The sequence below is a fragment of the Dendronephthya gigantea genome, unplaced genomic scaffold (genome assembly GCF_004324835.1).
Source record: "Dendronephthya gigantea isolate DGI-Jeju-01 unplaced genomic scaffold, DenGig_1.0 000001F, whole genome shotgun sequence".
In the NCBI taxonomy this organism is placed as follows: Eukaryota; Metazoa; Cnidaria; class Anthozoa; order Malacalcyonacea; family Nephtheidae; genus Dendronephthya; species Dendronephthya gigantea.
Genome location: NW_021163011.1, coordinates 231,186 through 250,586, shown reverse-complemented (window position 1 = coordinate 250,586; position 19,401 = coordinate 231,186). Strand labels below are relative to the sequence as shown.

Below are 19,401 nucleotides of genomic sequence, written 5' to 3'. Positions count from 1 at the left end.
CACCTGCATGTAAGACTGTTTTTTACCTTGGCCAACAGCACCTCTGACGAGAAAAGCAAACGCAGCAAAGTGAGACATATAGTGATATAGACCGTAGGGCATTCTGATCAGTTGACTAACAGAAATTTACAACTGGGAAACAACTGTCATTCAGTTTCACACAATCTTCAAACTCCTGATATTGCTAGCAATAAAGGCAGAGAACTGATGTTCGCCTGCATTCCTTAATTTAGTTGCCCCCATAAGTTCACTTAAATGAATACACCAAGAGGGTCTCGGGTCAACAAAACACACTATTTCCCTAGGCGCAGTGTTTGAAACTCGCGCGTCAATCGGGTTCCGTAGTATGAGTGAAGGTAATATGAATGAAGGTAGTATGAATGAAGGAAATACGAACGAAGGTACTATGAATGAAGGTAATATGAATGAAGGTTGTATGAATGAAGGTTGTATGAATGAAGGTAATATGAATGAAGGTTGTATGAATGAAGGTAATATGAATGAAGGTTGTATGAATGAAGGTAATATGAATGAAGGTAATATACTAATATGAATGAAGGTAATATGAATGAAGGTTGTATGAATGAAGGCTGTATGAATGAAGGTAATATGAATGAAGGTAATATGAATGAAGGTTGTATGAATGAAGGTAATATGAATGAAGGTAATATGAATGAAGGTTGTATGAATGAAGGTAATATGAATGAAGGTAATATGAATGAAGGTTGTATGAATGAAGGTAATATGAATGAAGGTTGTATGAATGAAGGTAATATGAATGAAGGTTGTATGAATGAAGGTAATATGAATGAAAGTTGTATGAATGAAGGTAATATGAATGAAGGTTGTATGAATGCAGGTAATATGAATGAAGGTTGTATGAATGAAGGTTGTATGAATGAAGGTTGTATGAATGAAGGTTGTATGAATGAAGGTAGTATGAATGAAGGTAATATGAATGAAGGTTGTATGAATGAAGGTAATATGAATGAAGGTTGTATGGATGAAGGTAATATGAATAAGGTAATATGAATGAGGGTAATATGAATGAAGGTAATATGAATAAGGTAGTATGAATGAAGGTAATATGAATGAAGGTAATATGAATAAGGTAATATGAATAAGGGTAATATGAATGATGGTAATATGGATGGTGACAGCACGACTCATCGAATGAAGGTAATAAGCATGAAAGTCATTCAGTTTCTGTCATTCAACTTCAACTGTCATTCAGTTTCACACAATCTTCAAACTCCTGATATTGCTAGCAATAAAGGCAGAGAACTGATGTTCGCCTGCATTCCTTAATTTAGTTGCCCCCATAAGTTCACTTAAATGAATACACCAAGAGGGTCTCGGGTCAACAAAACACACTATTTCCCTAGGCGCAGTGTTTGAAACTCGCGCGTCAATCGGGTTCCGTAGTATGAGTGAGGGTAATATGAGTGAAGGTAATATGAATGAAGGTTGTATGAATGAAGGTTGTATGAATGAAGGTTGTATGAATGAAGGTTGTATGAATGAAGGTTGTATGAATGAAGGTAATATGAATGAAGGTTGTATGAATGAAGGTAATATGAATGAAGGTTGTATGAATGAAGGTAATATGAATGAAGGTAATATACTAATATGAATGAAGGTAATATGAATGAAGGTTGTATGAATGAAGGTAATATGAATGAAGGTTGTATGGATGAAGGTAATATGAATAAGGTAATATGAATGAGGGTAATATGAATGAAGGTAATGAAGGTAGTATGAATGAAGGTAATATGAATGAAGGTAATATGAATAAGGTAATATGAATAAGGGTAATATGAATGATGGTAATATGGATGGTGACAGCACGACTCATCGAATGAAGGTAATAAGCATGAAAGTTCTTTGCTTTTCCGACCTGAATGTCCGATTCCTCAAGGTAAATGATATTCAACCCGGATATTTGGGTATTCGTATACCCCCTGGCCGCGCTTGTATTTTGTCAAATTTCAAGCAGTGAAAAGACCTCATAAGTCATAACCTTGCCCTTGGTTTGATCATTATATATAAGTTATATTTACGTTGCGATCCTCGGTAAATAACTTACATATAATGTAATTAACTAACATTAACGGAACATTTCATTAAAAGTAAAACTTAATTTTTATTTTTAATTTCTTTCGCCTATAGGCTATTTTAACAAAGACATTTTCAAATGTTCTTGATAACTAAAGGACTTCTTGCTTTATATTACGTAGATTTCGTTAAATTTATAACAAGCAAAACTTAATATTAAACTATCAATTTACAGAAATACTCGATAATGACGGACTTCAATAAAATCCGTCTAAAAATAAGCCAGTTTGAAATAAAGATTCTGCACACATCCACCCAAAGGTGGACAAAAACGGAAGGAGCAGGTTCTGAGTAAATGAAATAAAATTCAAACAAAAAACGCATGAGTGAAGAGAATCAAAACTTCAAACTGGCACATTTACATGCAAGATATCAAACCTAATTCAAGGTAATATTGGTACGCCCCTGCGCAAACGAAGGCGAGATCTGAGTTTACAAGAGGATGTTCGAGTTTTAAGCAAGGGTCATCATGCATGGTGATCAAAGGTGCAGTGTTGCTTAATTCTCACTATAAATCTGAACAAATGCAAAGTTGATGGTCACATAGTTAACGAGTGGATCTTTATAGTTGGACAACTAGCACTCGTTTGCTGAAAAATATTTCGGCTGTGAACAATATATTAAGTGTTATATATTATATGCCAGATTAACGGGTAGACATTTAAGGATATTTTGTCCGCTTTTACGGCGTATCAACGTTTAACATTTGCACTTTCAGATATATCTCAATATTAAGTTTGATAGGGAAATATTCCTAGAGCGTATTTTTTAATAGTTACGGACGGAACGCAGGTTTAGTGGGGGGGTGCAACTTACATGACGTGTGCTCTTATATATCAACTCTCGTCTTCGCCTGGCAGAGGTTTGTGTAGTTTTGTAAAATAGAAGAGAGTACCCGATCGTCCTCTTCTATTTCAAAGTAGCGTATGCGCATCTCTTATATACATACATAGCGTTCACATATAATAAATATTTCGAGCCTCATTCTCTTGCAATGAGCAAACGCTCGATTCAAATTTATAGCCTACAGAATTAAATTACCTTGGAATATTTCTACCTATCTGTACAAAACCTTAGGAATATTTATAGTTCTATACAGCATCCCTATGTATATATCTATATAAATCGGTGCTGAGCAATGCAGCCGTTCTATATACCTAATCTCTTTTTCACTTGCGGTACCAATGAACTCGCTGGTGCGCTGCGAGCATGCAGTTACTGCATGCAGACGGTAATGAAATCTTTAAACCGATTAATTAAGTCTGGGTTGATTTCGACATCCAGGTGATCTCGTGCACATGCTTTAGCCAATCAGCGCTAGTGTGTCGGAATATAAACCATTCTGCTGTATTTGTATATTCAATTACAGCTTTTGTCATTCATTATGAGACAGAAATTTCTTGATTATGTTTAGTTATCAGCACTATAGCACTGTCGTATATTTGAAAACGAAATAAAGTATATTTCAAGAGACATTAAGTTTGCTTCAACCGAGAAATGGACAACTAGTTCCAGTCCTTTCCCGCCATTTTAGATCACCTGGTTTACTATATCGAAGAAGTGAGGAAAATAAGTTTTTTTTTCACTCTGGGGCGCTTGCAGCGAGTTGGTTTTGGCGTGACTCGCGGAAAAGAGCTTCTAAAATGCTTACACCAATCTTGCATAAGTTAAACATCGAATATTTATATGATAGGTTCTACGATATATAAAATAATTGCACACATGTGCATTGATACAAAAAAAAGCCGCTCAAGTGACTCGACATGTGTCGGCCATCATGGAAACCGCTTCTGGGAATTCACAAAGCCTTGCTACTGACCGCGTTTTATTTCCCAAATTCGTGACGCGGAAATAAGCAAGGCGGGTGGCCAAGTTGAAATGTCAACAAAGCATCCATACAGCGGAATCGAGCAACGAAATATATTGAGCATGCATGAAGAAATATTTCACGTACGTGAAGGTATAATGGACAAAATATTTGATGTGGAAAGTTGGAAAAATTTTGAACTATATACTAGCAAATATGTGCAGATGCCGTTCGCACATATTGTAATTATGTGTTTTGAGTTTCAGTTTGAACTAATTGCCGTGCGTATATGTCATGGTGGCTGATGTAATAGGATGTTTGATTTCAGAATATAAAGACATATGCACTTCCTTGTTCACGACAATTACGATCAAATTTATGGAATACTTGCATGGGATTAGTAATGTTTGGAACATTTTATGAATGCTTCATTTGAAGCAATGAAAATTACGAATAAATCCACAAATATTTATGATCGTAAATATTTCTCTATATATTTGAATCATCATTTTAACAAATGTTTTAATACCCCCGTAGGGTCTCATTTCTCGATGAAAACAATCCTTTTGGTAATACGATGGTCAAATAAATTTGAAAATTTTAAATTGAACTAAATTGTCGAGTTGTCACTGCTGTGAAAATGTTTCAAACATTACGAAAGTGTATGTCTTCCTTGTCCTAATGTGCGTAATCTCCGAAAGCTCGCAAGATAGGATTGTTGTCACTAGGCCGATTCAATTATCAGTCGATGATTCAGTGCAGGGAAAAGAATTAACAATGTAGCATTTTAATGTAAACTCACAACTGTCCACTTAATTAATATGTACTATGAAATAAAATATACTAAACAGAACAAAAACCTCAAATGCACGCGTCGGATATGACATGAGTGGAAAACGGCAATTTCATAGGCAATTTCAAGCAGATTTATGCATGGAAACGGCAATTTCACAGTTCTTTTTTGTAATTTTCCTAAACTTCTTTCATTCCTGCCGTATCTGCCTTCGTCGCAATGCAAACGTTGATCTTCTATCAAACTTACTTGTTCTTCTTTTAACAAAGGGCAAACAGCCAATCACTGGATTATCTCGATCAACATTTCAAAAGACGAACTGCCATCACGTCTCTCCACTTGTATCTTTAGTTTTGCCACCGCCACCGTTTAACTATAAGTTCCGTAAATACCAAACGTATTTCCAAGAGATTTTTATTCCGGAGACTTCAGAACGATCCATTTCACATTTTCGCCACTGTCATTTAAGTTTTTTTTTCAAACGAGAGCAAGAAGAAGTCCTTCGAAAACTGCAATGTCCACGTTATCAAGATTCAAACGTATAACTGAACACATTAACCCAAGTTAAACTGAATAATAAATGTTAAAGATGAAACGTGACACTGAAATACTTGTTATCAATTCCACCAGTCGTTCGAGCGACCGCCCATGTTGCCAGGATTACCACGCGGAGCATAGCCACCATAACCTCCATAGCCACCATAGTTTCCGCCACCTCCGTACGGCGCACCGCCGCCATAGTTTCCGGCACCATAACCTTGACCATAGCCTTGCCCATAACCAGGGTTGCCTTGCATGTAACCGCCGCTACCACCACCGCCGCGGTTGGCTTGTTGACGATAATCACGGGAACCGAATGCGCTGTTACCGGTGCTGCGGAGAAAAGAGTGATTAAGATTATAAAATCAACCGAATTTGGAAAAATTATTCTACATCGGCTGAAGTGCAACTGATTTTTCATCTGATATTTTTTGTCTACATTGCTTGACTACATAATTATAATACGACCAAACGTTGCCTTTGGTAAGAATAACACCGTTTTGGTTAGTCCGGGTAGAAAAATATTTCCCTTCGGTCTCAAAGCACCAGGGGAAAATATTTTTCTCTATCTGGACCTCCAAGCCGGCGAATAATACGTATATATTGACAAAAGATCACTGATAATCCTTCAACCACAATGACAAGATATTTATAATTCACAGGCCTCTTTGGGTCAAACAATGACCATATTAGTGTGACGTCGATATTCGGATTACAGTGTGAACACATACCGTCGGTAGTTCTTGTTGCGAGAGCCGCCGCTGTGATACTCTCCTGCAATCGATTCCAACCAAGTGGGCACTTCTTGTTTTGCTTCAGTCAATATCTGCACAAGAACTTTGCTGATGTTCCTGTTGCGATCATTGAAGAATGAGGTCGCCAAACCTATATGTATATAGCGGAAGGGGGGAGAAAAGTTTGAGTTTCACCGAGAAATGTATTGCATATGCCGCACCTATAAACAATGCTTGACCGCGCGGTTTCCCATTTAGGCGGAGTTTTTTTTTATCGAAAGAAATTTTTCGTCTGATATTCTTTTCAATTGTGAGTATTCGACCGTAGCGGATTTCCTTCACCTGCAACAAAAATTCCGCCTAGTGGAATACCACCTTAAGCCGGTTTTCCACTAGCGATGTTTTTCGCGCGACTCGACAGTTTACTTTTGTTCCAGAGCTCTCAACTGCAACCATCTGGAACAAATTGCTCAAATACAAAGGAATAAAGTCGCTTCGCGTGAAAAATATCGAACATAGAAAGTGTTACTTAAATCGAGCAATTTAGAAGAACTTATGCCTTAAGTTTGGCAACTGAAATCAGTAACCCATTGATTGGCGTACGAAGTCACAGGGGTTTAATTCTCGTTCTTGGTTTGCAAGTTATCCTGATCAGGCATTAATAATTTGGTCGCAGGAGAAAACAAAATTAAGTGGATGAATAAAAATCTTCAAAAGAAAAAACTGCCTCATGTGAACTTCCATATGAAGGTATGGTATTAAAAAGGACGATGTGTAAACATTGTACCTGTGTTACCCACACGACCAGTACGACCAATACGATGGACATACTCTTCAATATCACTGGGCATGTCAAAGTTGATCACGTGCTTCACATGTGGTATATCCAAACCACGAGCAGCGACCTACAATAAAATAGTGGAGATCATGAAACTTTTTCATCATACAACTTACAGCAGAACATCTTTGACTATATTAAGTACAGAGGCTGGCTTTACTGTAGCTGATTAACTGTTATGCACACGCTGTTGTGCATTCCCCCGCTGACGAGAGTTCAGATAAAATGAATCTGGCGTTTTTTTTCAAAATTGAAATTTTCGGTGGTTCCGACGGGCTTCGGAGAGTAGGCTTATATGCAGAGTATAATGATGCAACGTACATTAAGTCACTGTACTGAGTTTACTTACCGCAGTTGCGACGAGGATTGGGGTTCTGCCACTACGGAACGAATGCAACGAATCCTCGCGTTCTCTTTGGGAGCGATCGCCGTGAATGGAAGTTGCGGGATACTTTTCCCGGTACAAGAAATCTTCCAAGGCGTCTGCTCCTTTCTTGGTTTCCACAAAGACCAAAGTCAACGACTCTGGACCTGGTTGAAGCAACGTTAAAAATTGCGATTAATGGATGATTTTACAGTTGATGGCTATAGAATACATTTTGGTCTGGGGGGCGGAGCTATAACAGTCGTCGAAGATTTTGTAGCCGCAGCGAAACTAAAATTCTCGAATACTAATATAGGAGCTGAAGGTTCGCGTAGGTCGCACCCTAGCTCTGTGAACATGCACAAATTGCTTTCTTTTGGAGTTTTTTATACTAACAACTGTGGCTAAAAACTCAAACTGAACCTGCAGTGTCGTGAAAAATACCTGAAGCATTGAGTAAATCCAAAAGGAATGATCTCTTGTCGACATCATCAACCCAGACAATCTTTTGTGTGATATTTTCACTGGTGGAGCCAACGCGTCCGACGGCCAGGAAAATGTAGTTGCTCAAGAAATCGCGAGCAAGTATCTAAAAACGTGCAAAAGAAAAGCAGTGTAACTAATATGATCATTGGCGATAACCTTATGTCCAATGTTAAAGTGGAAGATGTAACCATTTTAAGCTTCAAGAACATTTTAAAAATCGATATGCTATGTGAAAACAGCACTGAAATATGTGGACCGTCACTACTCCACACTACGAAAATCATTGTCAAAATTGTTGATACAACTTGGCGAAGCATTAATTTTTTGTCGTTGTTTTTTACTTAAATTCAAAAATACCTCTTATTAAGATTTAACCTACATGTCACTTGAGACTTTGCGTCCTAACTTTTAACAAATACACTCAACATTATATACCTGTATTTCCTTCGGGAAGGTTGCACTGAACATGAGCGTTTGTCGATCACCAGTCTTTGGCATCGTATCTTGCTCCACAATTCGTCGAATCTGTGGCTCGAAACCCATGTCCAGCATTCGATCAGCCCTCGTCCAACACTAGAAATCTGAAGAAGAGACACCAGACACCAGATCAGTCTGAGTAAAATTTAGTGGTTTCAGATTCAACGACCGTTTCCAACATGGTAAAAATTTCCATGCCTCATACAAAAGTACATATACAAATTTTGCAAACTTTGCAAGGCTATATTTTGCTGCAGATTTTTGCAATTTACTGATGATAGTCGTTTCTGGGAAGCCCATTCTGGGAATACACCTCTTTATACGTAAGACAAAGATTTAGTGAAATGATACAATTGTCCAGGTAAGCCGAATCATACGAGGTGAGCGGGCCCTGGGTTTCCCCAAGCGACTTTTGATAACGAACAGAGCAAATACACCTGAGCATAACATGGCGAAGTTAATTTTTTTCTCTTACTTGCAGACATCGAGACCGATTTTGCCGCGATCCAACATGTCCACAAGACGACCAGGAGTGGCAACGAGTAGGTGACAGCCACGGTCCAAGTCACGCATCTGCTGGCCAACGTCTGCACCGCCATACACTACTGATGGCCGTACGTGAGACCGGTAGGCAAACTGAAATAAGTGATTAAGCAGTTAGTCCTGTACACCTTTCTTAACCTGGCGTATGTGACACATACGGATTAACACATAGCTAGGTAAAACACGTCAGATTTCAAATTTCGACATCAGACAAAGGACGTTAATGTGGCATTGGCACTCGATTTAACTGGTCATAGTTGTCAATTGTAGACAACTATATACGTACTGTTTTTCTATCGTGCAAATGAGCCTTAAACATTTCAAACCAGGAATAAACCTTTGAACTAACAGGGGGAACAAAATTAAAAAAGATGGAAATGGTGAAAAATTATGTCAAGTCTTTGTGCACAAGTTCCTATTACAATGAACAAACTCCAGCCGAGTTCCCACGATCATGTCGTTCGACCATAGTTACATAAAACAAGCAGATAGGCCAGTTCTCTTTCATACCCGGTAAACTCTAAGGGAAACATTGTTGTGCAGAGCATTGTGTTTCCTTGTTCGCCCACTAGATAGAATCATTGTGGTGAAAACAAATTTGCTTCAGAAGAGCAGACATTCTTCTATTAAGTTATCAAAAGTGTTCAAACATTCGTATAATGAAAACATTCATACACAAGATAAACCGCCATGGACACTTTTCTTTTCACTCTTGTTCTCAATGTTTTAAATACAGTACCCAATATTTGCGATATTGTTTCTGCAAGAATGATTCTGCATGCAACCATAGTCGAATTCATATTAGAGACGGGAAACTTATCGAAGACGGGAGACTTGTCTGATATTTTCCGTTAAGACGGGAAAATTCCGAATTTTTCCGTGTTAACAGTCTTCCGTCTAAACAGACGGGTACGTTTGACGGGAATCCCGTCTGGGCGAAAAACGGGTTGTTTTGCAACAATATTTTGCCGCAATAGACTGCCTGAGCATGCTGTACAAAAGTATTACATTGCATGAACTCCAACCTTTTTAGCTTCATCAAGGATCTGAATGGCAAGCTCGCGAGTGGGAGCAAGAATAAGACCGATAGGGAACTGCTTTCTTCGGCCAAGATGTTTCATCTGAAAAAAAACCCCAAACTTTTTAATTAAAACGAGGTTTCAAGAGAACGCGATTCTGAAACGCGACGCAAGTTTAAAAAATTCCAGTTGTCAGAAAAGAACTGTTATGTATCCAGAGTGCTTGTTGACTTGTTTGATATCAACAGTTCTAAAATTTTCTCTCAGTATTAAATTTATTTGCTTCTGAAACTGCCTAAAACCGAATCGTCTGCAAATATCCTGGGACGGGTAATTTCACGATTCACGCACGCAGTAACCCGATGAGCCTAATTGAGGATTTCTTGAGGATAGGAACGAAACTAATTAAAAAAACCCCCAAGATATGTACAGGTACAGTGTGTTGAAATGTCTTCGTGCAATCGAAATCAACACTTTTCTAAAGCGTGAAGCCTTTTTCTTCATTTAATTGTACTGTAGAACTCTCGGCAATTTCCAAGGGTAAGCACCTTACGCAACTCAATTCCAAGTTCCAATACGCAATTGATTCCAAGGGGAGCACCCTGTACATATATATACGTATAGGATTCGTATCGGGAGGAAATCAATGCAGGTTATCTCTGTATACAGAAGCCTGTGCTCAAGCATAATTTGGTCGGAATTCTCCCTGCATAGTAGCTACAATGAATCGTAACGACATACGTCTGGTGGAGCTGGCGGTCCTTCTTCAAATATTCTACTTAGAATTGGAATAAGAAACGCGGCAGTCTTGCCAGAGCCTAGGAGTAAAAACGAAGTTATTTAATTTTAACACGCTCCTCGAGGTATACCATGCCTTCCTAACGGATCGAGGTGTAAATGCTATTGGTAATGAGGTGGAAACGTTACCTGTCTGGGCACAGGCCATAAGATCACGCGAATTCTTGATGATCGGGATAGCATGCTTCTGCACCGGAGTTGGTTTGGAATAATGGCACAACTGGGATGAAAAAATATGCACTAAAATTAGCCATGACCCGTGCAGAGCAGAGAGCTTATGGCGGGCCGGGTAAGACACGACTGTGAGACGGGGTGACAACAGCAGGTTTGCATGTATCTTAATCTGATCATAATAGCTTAATCTGGAAATCTTAGTCTTATCGTGAAAACAGTTCAGAAAAAAAGTTCCTCTAAATGTTTCGCAGAAAAACCCCCAAGAAATTATCGACTCATGCTGCTTTTAAAATATCACGTAGTAAGGACTACGAAGTTTTCTCAAAATGCCGTAGTCAGATGAGCGACGAGTCTATGGCGTCAATATCACGAATAACACGTCAATATGACAAATCTTGTAGCCGTAGAGGTAGACATAATCAAATCTAAAAGTGTTATTTTTTTTTGGGGGGGGGGAGACGTGGCTCGTGTCACGTTATATAGACACGCGGACGAGAAAGCATTATAGCCTCCCAACTACAGACATACTGTAGGCTACATTAGGACGAATTTTAACATCCCACAGCTTGAAAAACGGGTACTTACACCAATGTTGTGCGTGATAACTTCCCCGAGATCTGCACAATCACCAAACTAAATGTGAAACAAACGATGCACTGGATTAAAATTGATATTTGTCACTTGCGTGTGTTATTTACAGTTCCAACAAATGTTGTGAAAAATAAGTACTGTTAATTTCGAGACGATACAATGCACACTATCAAGAATTCGCAAGCTAAAAACTGAGACGGACGCAGAGTGCAGCAGGGGGGAAAGATGCTCTTTTATATCTTTCAACTTTTATATCTTAAGTGTTGAAGTGCAACGAACGAGCCTCAAGAATAGCACATTTTAACAATAGTATAGTTTGTAGTCTTCAAACTTCGTATGGGGACCTCGTGTCCTATGTTTTTTCGCCTAATGTAGCTAGCTCATGTCCTATATCTATGCTAAATTAGAACAATAAATAAAATGTATGTAATGTACATGGCGAACTTACGTTATCAATATGAGCAGGGCATTTGTCACCGGTCGCTTCTACTGGGATATCCTCATATTTATCGAAGTTGATGCCGGTGTTGGATGCCGCAAACAGCTCTCTATAATACAAAAAAGTATCATTATCTGTGTGATCCAATAGCAAATATCAGCTGAATATCTACGTCAGTCACACTTTCTTCCAAACTGACGTTTTTTTCAAACTGACCATAAACATGGGTAAAGTTTGTTAGCTGGCATACATCTCAAACAGATCTAAATTACCTTTCCAATCGGTCATTCCTCGGCAATAACTTTCCCCACTCTTCTGCAGGGGGAAGAGACGTCCAAGAATCTGCAAGTTAACACATTACAGTACACTTAAGTTTTGAGAAAATTGTGAACATTGTATCAAGTGATTGTACGCAGTAGAAAATTGCCTGGTCAACGTTCTGTAAAGCACACTGGGGTGAAATGGATCTCCAAAGTACCTTTGGGGGAGTCATAGTTCCTGTCTTTGAAGCCACCCCCACCACCACCACCACGTCGACCATACCCGCCACCATAACTGTTTCTATTTCCACCACTACCAAAGTTGTTGTAATGGTTGCCAGAGTAGCCACCTCCGTAACCACCACCACTATAACCACCATAACTATTGCCACCATAGCCGCCACCACGTTCATAGCTGGATGAACGGGAATAGCCTAAACGAAAGAATGTAAATATTCTAAACATTATGGGAATTTTTATTCAATAAGCAAAATTCTCTGTTTGACACATACATACAGTACAGTAAAACTTTAAGCGTAAGTTGGACAGGTTAAGAAGTAACAATTTTATCTCTGAAAACTCAATTTTCAAAGTTTGAGAGAAAGGAAGTTAGAACTTCTAATGTTTGAGCTGTTGGTCCAGGGATGTTAAGAAGTCTAGTGGCAATAAATGTCCAACTCTATAAAGTTTGAAAAAATTGTTCTTTTGTACTTTGTGAGAAAATTTCAATATCCTAAGACTGACTCTGTTGGCCACAAAAACCAATTACCAAAATTATTAACTTTATAAATAACAAAATCATTATTTTAAAATTGCGAGGTGCAAGCCATCAATCAATAAACTGTGGTAAAAAGTAAACATGTTAAAAACTTCAATCATGTTGTAACATACCTCGGTTTCCACCTCTACCACCATGATAATTTTCCTGAAAAGAATCTGCTGAACGTTGATTGCTTCCACCTCCTCCACGGAGATGAGGAGGGATGTAAGCTGTGAAAAAAATATTGAATGTCATGTGAAATAGCCGGGTTCATATTATGTAGTAGAGAGATGTTTATTGCAGGCCTGACTTGCATTAGATGAAAAGGCTTAGTTGCTTATTGCTTGGATAGAAAAGATTTATAAAATAAATGTTTTTTACCAAATTATAAAAACGAGTTTTACTACCAATATGCAATTATAAATACAGCAAACCATTAGAAGTCCAAATCCACAAATATTTTTTTCATGATAGTGGTGCATATTATAAGAATATTTTGTGCAAAACATGGCAATATAACATTTCATAGGCATTTTAAATGTCTTGTTACATAAATCTGTCAGAAAATTTTTAGACAAGGCTAAAAACTGTGAGCCTACAGTTTATCAGCATGGAACAATGCTGTGCTGCCAATATTGTTCACACATCAGGTGTAACAATATTGATCGCTGTTGATAACAACTCTGAACAATGTGTGCAGCACATCATTGTTCCATCCCGTTCATATCAATATTGCATCAACCATTTTTAGGTGTGTAGTCTAAAATGAGTAAGTACATGCACTTTGCATGCTGTTTTTGAATTAATATACTGTATATTATATAGATGAAAAAAACATATAGATGAAAAGAGGAGTGCAATTACATTTGAAACTATGCAATCATCCATAATTGTTGAAATGCTATAAATTCTCATGAAGTTCTTCTAATAGTTTGTATAAAAACTATTTTTTGATTTCTTAGTTATAACATTTTGACATTATAACTATATGTGTAACTACAACATAATATTTCAAATATATAACTACAATTACTGGTCATTGAAATTACAAATCACACAATAGCAGAGTTTCTTTCACAAAAAAAATGAAAATAGACTTAAGTGGAGCATGTGGCAATAAATGTCGGCTGAAAAAGGCACACCTTGAAGCAGCATGTGTTCGGGGTACTTCTACCAAATCTGGATAGTTATAACTGTCAGATAGAGATTCAAAATTTCCCAAGATTTGGTACAACCCCTGATTACAAGTTAATATTTGTGAAGTCAGGTTCTTCTTCAGTAATTCTCAAGTCTAAATCTATAATTTTATGGTTGTCAAACATTATCACATGGTTGATAAAAATACATCTAAATGTGATGGACAATGTTATCTCTACTTTGTACACCTTGCCTTTGTTGGCTAGCAAGGGGAAAATCTTAAAATAAGTTGATAGGCTTTCTATGAAGATTACAAGCAGGGAACCAGCACATGTTGTCAAGGACTGATACAATTCATTTCATCACAAAACTAGGTATAAGAATTACTGACTATGTTGTATTAAAATATATAGCTGTTGATGCTCAAAACATTTCAGGCTTTAATAAAAACACTCAAGAGATAAGCCCTGGCCATATTGCAACACCATAAATGGCTAAATGAAAAACAATGAATACTATAAACGATTTTCTATTACATAAACGGTGCTCGTATAAATTTAGTTATGTAAAGGAATTCTACAAAACCGCTTTCTATAAGATTTCACCATTTTTTTTCGTCTTGATTATAGTCTCTCTACGCTTGATACAACAGGCAACACACTTAGAAGACATTCCAAGCAAAAAACTACCGATAAAAGTACACAATAACTTACTGTTTTGTGGTGACTTTTGTGTGCCAGGGGTCCGGCTTTGCGGATCTCCGGCGTTCAAGTCTAGGCCAGCAAACTGTAAAATCGAGACGATGAAACATGAATATGAAACGTAAAATTTTCAAGGTATTGATAAATAGGGCGGCAGGCAACTCCAAACAGCCAGCTAGCTAACAGGGGGATATCTATAGCAGTCTATCAGTGAATTTCAACGATGACAAGGCTGTTTTATAGCACTGTATTCAATGGGGCAATTCTGCCAGCGAACGACGAGAATCGCGTTCATAGTTGGCCGACAAGATACTTACTTGCTGATCTAGACTTCGGTTAGAATCTGGGGCACCATGACTCATAACGGTAGAGATAATATTGTGAGAAAATTCAACTGTCGCTCCTCGTTGTTTAAAACAAGTGAAATTGTGAAAAGTGAAAATTATTCACTGAGCCTTCGAGCTTCGCTGACGTCACCTGCTTGGCATGCGCCAAATTTTTTGCTAAATCACTGACCTCAAAACTGTGGCATGATCACAGTTGGGGCCGGTAGTACTTTAGCCTTTAGGTTGTACTGTGGTTGTACGAAAGCCGGAAAAGATATTAATTGTTTTCAACCCTTTTAAGCATACTTAAAAAGCAATGAAATTACAAATTTGGAGCTGACGGTTATGAAAGAGTAGTTTCCCAGTTGCCCAATAGATTGTTCTCAGCAGATTTTTGGCACCTTTTCGAACAAGGATTAGAACGAAACCGATCAGTAGACTTTTAAAGTATTTTTTCACTGTATTACTATTTTATTATATTAGGCAACCTTTAGGAATTTTTAACGGCAACATTTCGACGTTTTTGATGCACGATCTTCTTCGCTTCGGGGCCGTTAATTGCATTTGCGCGTGTGTGTTTCCGGTTGCGCTGATTATGTCAATTTAACGGAAAGGCGCTGTGGTTTCCGAGCGGACTCAGAGACTGTCAGACTTTAAATGTGGTCAGTAGTTTGTTAGTCTAAAATGAGTAAAATCGGTACGTCACACAGTACGTCCGTACTCCAAAAAACATCATCTTAAGAACACAAGAGTTGCCTACGATCCGAGACAACGAATTTTACGGCGGGTTTCTAAAGTCCTAAACTATAAAAGGGAAACTATCACAGCTAACTTCTTGTCTTATTTTGTCAAATCGTGGTTTGATCGACTGACGACGTTGGATTGCGAGCCGCTCAACACGTCGATCTCTCGTCGCATTCAAATCAATTAGCTATAGGTTAGCCACAGTGGTTAAGCGCATCACGCATACATATAGGTTTAACGTTATGTTAATAATGAAGTCGGACTTTTTAGACATCCTTTTTCTTGTTATTTGGCGGAATGAAATTAAATAATACATGAATGCACACCATACTCTAAAGAATATAGAACGATCCAGATAAGTATGTAAAAATCCATCTTTTCCAGGTCATGATAATAAAACAGAAGACTTTGTGTGACTTGTATCACAAAAAATAGTGATACATTGTATGTCTTATTTGCATATTATTATACAGCAGGCTGCTCCATTTACTGTTCGGAGTACTCCAGATTTCAGGAGCAGTAATGGAGTGGAACAGAACACTGTCACATGAAAGTTCGGAACTGTTCTGATTACCCCTACTTTAGGGGTAGCTAGAACACAACACGTGACAGTGACACGTACAATTTTTACGTGTTTAAAAGTGACGGTAACAAATGTGTTTAATCGTAATGTTGTGTTGGCCTTATTTTAAGACTTTATCTTCATCCATGGACATACATCTATTGTCAGGAATGTGATGGCTATAGTTGTGTGAGATTCGATTTGTACAAGTGTCTAAAAATGTCTTAAATAGACATGAAAATACATGAAATCACTATACTGTTTATTTTTTTGCGAACAATTATAAAACGCATAGTAGAACACATATGTAATAGACTGAAACTGTTCCAAAAAAATGTGTGCTTTCCATTACACACACTTCTCGCAGAGTGTTTTAAATTATCAAGAACAGTAAATGGCGCACCCTCAGGGGAGTAAAAAAAGTGATGCCTTTTATATTCAAATGAGCCGCGAACTTATGACAGGCCTATTGTGACAATTCCAAGTGATAACCTTCAACATGACACGTGTGCTATAAAAACAATCTGATAAATGGTTTATTATTATTTACAGAGATTATAATAAAAAATGTTCACAAGCTATACCCCATGTCCTTCAACGTGACCACCGTTTCTTTCAGCACAAAGAGTTGTTAAAAATAATTTCCAAAGAGAGCACAATTTACGTTTTGGATTAATTAATGTTCACTTATTTGACATGCTTCGTATACTCGGTATACCCATGGGTTATTTAGGCAACTTCCGCTTAATTATGTGCCTAATTTGAATTTGAAAGGCATCAGCTTTTTTTTAATAGCTCTGTAGTATTAAATATTGCTATTCACATAAATTCATATTATATATATAAATGCACAACTGTGCTAGAATCCAATCAGGTCCTCAATGGGTTTGTACTTCCAGGCATCGGTTTTAATGTAATCAAGTTCCTGCCGAAGTTTTTCTAATCTTTGCTGATGAGCTTCTGCAGATTAAAAGAAAAAAAGTGTTCAGTAAGAATGTTAGATGGTCAACTTCATTTTAGCTCAGTCTAAATCGGCTTTATGACCACTCTCTAGTATATATACAAATTGTAATGTTTTTTTACCAAATCGAAAACCAAGTTGTATACATAGTTTTGAGATACATACCTTGTTGAGATGATGAGAGTATTGTGTCCACCTGCATGTCAACTTGGAAACTGTTACATTTTTTAACCCATTGGTCTGGTGAAAAAGTAAAACAATATAGTAAGAGAAAACCTGTAGGAGTGTCTCGACAGCTTATAGTGATGCTTGTCTGATTTGTTGCTGGTCAGTCTTAGAGGGCTGTGGTTATGTTTTGCCTTCTGAGGATAAGTTCTTATGTACAGTTCTTACAAAATTGATGTTGTTGATCTATAAATGTCAGAAATATGTGCCTAATTAACAGTTGGTGACAGACTTACAAGTGCTAATTCCATGTCCTAACTTGGCAACCAGGGGCCGGTTGTTCAAAGCTAGATTATCGCTAACCCTGAGTTAAATTTTCATCATAGGCAGCCCGGTCAATTCTGGGACAGTATACTATCTTATGTATATAATTATCCTAGGATACCTGCATTGACTTTTCAAAACTTTACAAAATATGATTTCTATTGAACCAGAAAATACTCTAAAAATATTCAACTTTTACAAGTGATGAAAAAAATTGATGTAAAAATTTGTGTTAACCCTGAGTTAAGTTAACCATGAATACCACATTGTCTATTATAGTATTATTGGTACCAGCAATATATAAATAAATAAGTAAAAAAAATAACAACTATCTTGTATATCCGAATATTTGAGATATTAAACAAACGATATATTGTACAGAGATGGCGGCACGACAATAGATAATCTATTACGTTGATAAGGGCTTATCTTTTCAATCATCGCATCTTCATAATCAGGTTTATAATCTACCCACACTAGTTGAAATCCCTTTATTAAATCATACAGTTTTATTGCTACCTGATTCAGAATCCTTTGATGTGTTCGAGAAAGGCGAATTAAAAAGACTCTTTCGAGAGTATACATACTCGCATATCTTAAATAACGTCGTTCTACTCTCGTTTCTTGTGTCGTTTTCTGGTCTCTGACTGCTTTCCCCTTCGGACGCCATTTTTATGTGGTTTGAACTTTGAAATTTGAATAATGAATAGTTGCTATCAGTGGTATAAATTTTTCCTTACAGACAGGAATGTCGTTTTGGGAAGTTTTCTTGATCGAATTCAGAAATATAAGTTAGGACTTATCTGGGACTTACCCAATTGCCCTGAGCACTTTTCGAGCACTTTTTTCATTTTGGAGCACTATTTTGCACGTTGAGCAACTTTGAGCACTTTTTAGCAATTTCGACAGCATCTGAGCAACATTTCACATTTCAAAGGAGTTTCGAGCAACAAAAAGTTAGCGATTATAAAATTCGATTCGTACCTCGATTACTGATTGGGTCTAAAACTCCTAGACAGTAGACAGACTAACAAAATAATACCAACGCCTGCCTTCAAAAAGATTCACCTCAAACTCATTGAGTAGACTGTTACATGATGAGGGTATTTTCCCTTAGCTGAGGCCTGAGGGTTTGATTTTAAATGTTTTGCCATTGAACAATGTTTTACCCAAAATCTTGCTATTATTGGTTAAAATAATCTCTCTCATTGATCAGCATGAACGAGTGCAAGTGCGCATGAGTAAGCTTTTAGTATATCGGTTCCCATTTTTGGCCTGAATGTGGTAACAATTTCCGTTTGTAGTAAAAAGTAACAAATTTGCAAACTTTGCAAGGCTATTTTTTTCGTATCAGTTTACAATATTTCGCAACCAAACTTTACATTTCTACTAACTTCAGTATGTTCTTTTCAGCTGTGGGGATTTGATTGCATTGCCTTCCACTAGATAAAAAAGTTTAAAAATTTCTTGCATTTTGTTTTATTATATTCAAAAATACTGACTTTTGCGTATTTAGCAAGAACGCTGAACGAATATCCAAATAGAACCTTTCGAGAATTACGTCACAACATTATCGTTTTAAATTTAAAACCACCTTACATGAGATTGATTTCAAGTTTTGCTCTCACAAGCTATGTGAAAAGATGCAAAACATCGTTCTCAAACACATACATGAAAAATTTTTTTCATTTTGAAAAATAAGTGTGGAATTAAGTCATTACTCTGGAAACAGGCTGCCATTCA

At 37.3% G+C, this 19,401-nt stretch overlaps 2 protein-coding genes and 1 long non-coding RNA gene across 3 annotated transcripts; 1 reads left to right on the top strand and 2 right to left on the bottom strand.

The window, feature by feature from the left end:
* The first annotated feature begins 346 nt into the window (after positions 1–346).
* LOC114530390 (ribosome-binding protein 1-like) lies at positions 347–1,633 on the top strand. The gene is made up of 3 exons (XM_028552016.1): positions 347–521; positions 575–1,009; positions 1,386–1,633. The coding sequence occupies exons 1-3, from the start codon at positions 347–349 to the stop codon at positions 1,631–1,633; spliced, it is 858 nt and encodes a 285-aa protein (XP_028407817.1).
* A 2,192-nt stretch (positions 1,634–3,825) lies between these two features.
* On the bottom strand, positions 3,826–14,999 carry LOC114524838 (ATP-dependent RNA helicase DDX3X-like). Its single transcript, XM_028546038.1, is given in 18 exon segments — positions 3,826–5,588; positions 5,987–6,140; positions 6,777–6,894; positions 7,177–7,358; positions 7,636–7,780; positions 8,113–8,238; positions 8,240–8,258; positions 8,630–8,790; positions 9,723–9,818; positions 10,458–10,534; positions 10,644–10,734; positions 11,274–11,321; positions 11,728–11,827; positions 11,991–12,060; positions 12,197–12,412; positions 12,870–12,968; positions 14,589–14,661; positions 14,894–14,999. Coding segments are annotated over 18 exon segments (2,076 nt in total). The 5' UTR covers positions 14,939–14,999; the 3' UTR covers positions 3,826–5,332.
* Positions 15,000–15,935: 936 nt separating this feature from the next.
* LOC114527570 lies at positions 15,936–18,237 on the bottom strand. The gene is made up of 3 exons (XR_003687432.1): positions 18,178–18,237; positions 17,335–17,409; positions 15,936–17,168 (listed from the first exon to the last, which is right to left on the bottom strand). It is a non-coding gene; the product is annotated as an uncharacterized LOC114527570 (long non-coding RNA).
* Positions 18,238–19,401: the final 1,164 nt, after the last annotated feature.

What these genes read in the sequence shown, in the direction of transcription:
- LOC114530390 (XM_028552016.1), top strand. Translation starts at nt 347, where the DNA reads ATGAGTGAAGGTAATATGAATGAAGGTAGTATGAATGAAGGAAATACG. An exon ending in TGAAGGTTGTATGAATGAAG is followed by an intron (nt 522 to 574) that starts GTAATATGAATG and finishes ATATGAATGAAG; the next exon opens with GTTGTATGAATGAAGGCTGT. An exon ending in TGAAGGTTGTATGGATGAAG is followed by an intron (nt 1,010 to 1,385) that starts GTAATATGAATA and finishes CTATTTCCCTAG; the next exon opens with GCGCAGTGTTTGAAACTCGC.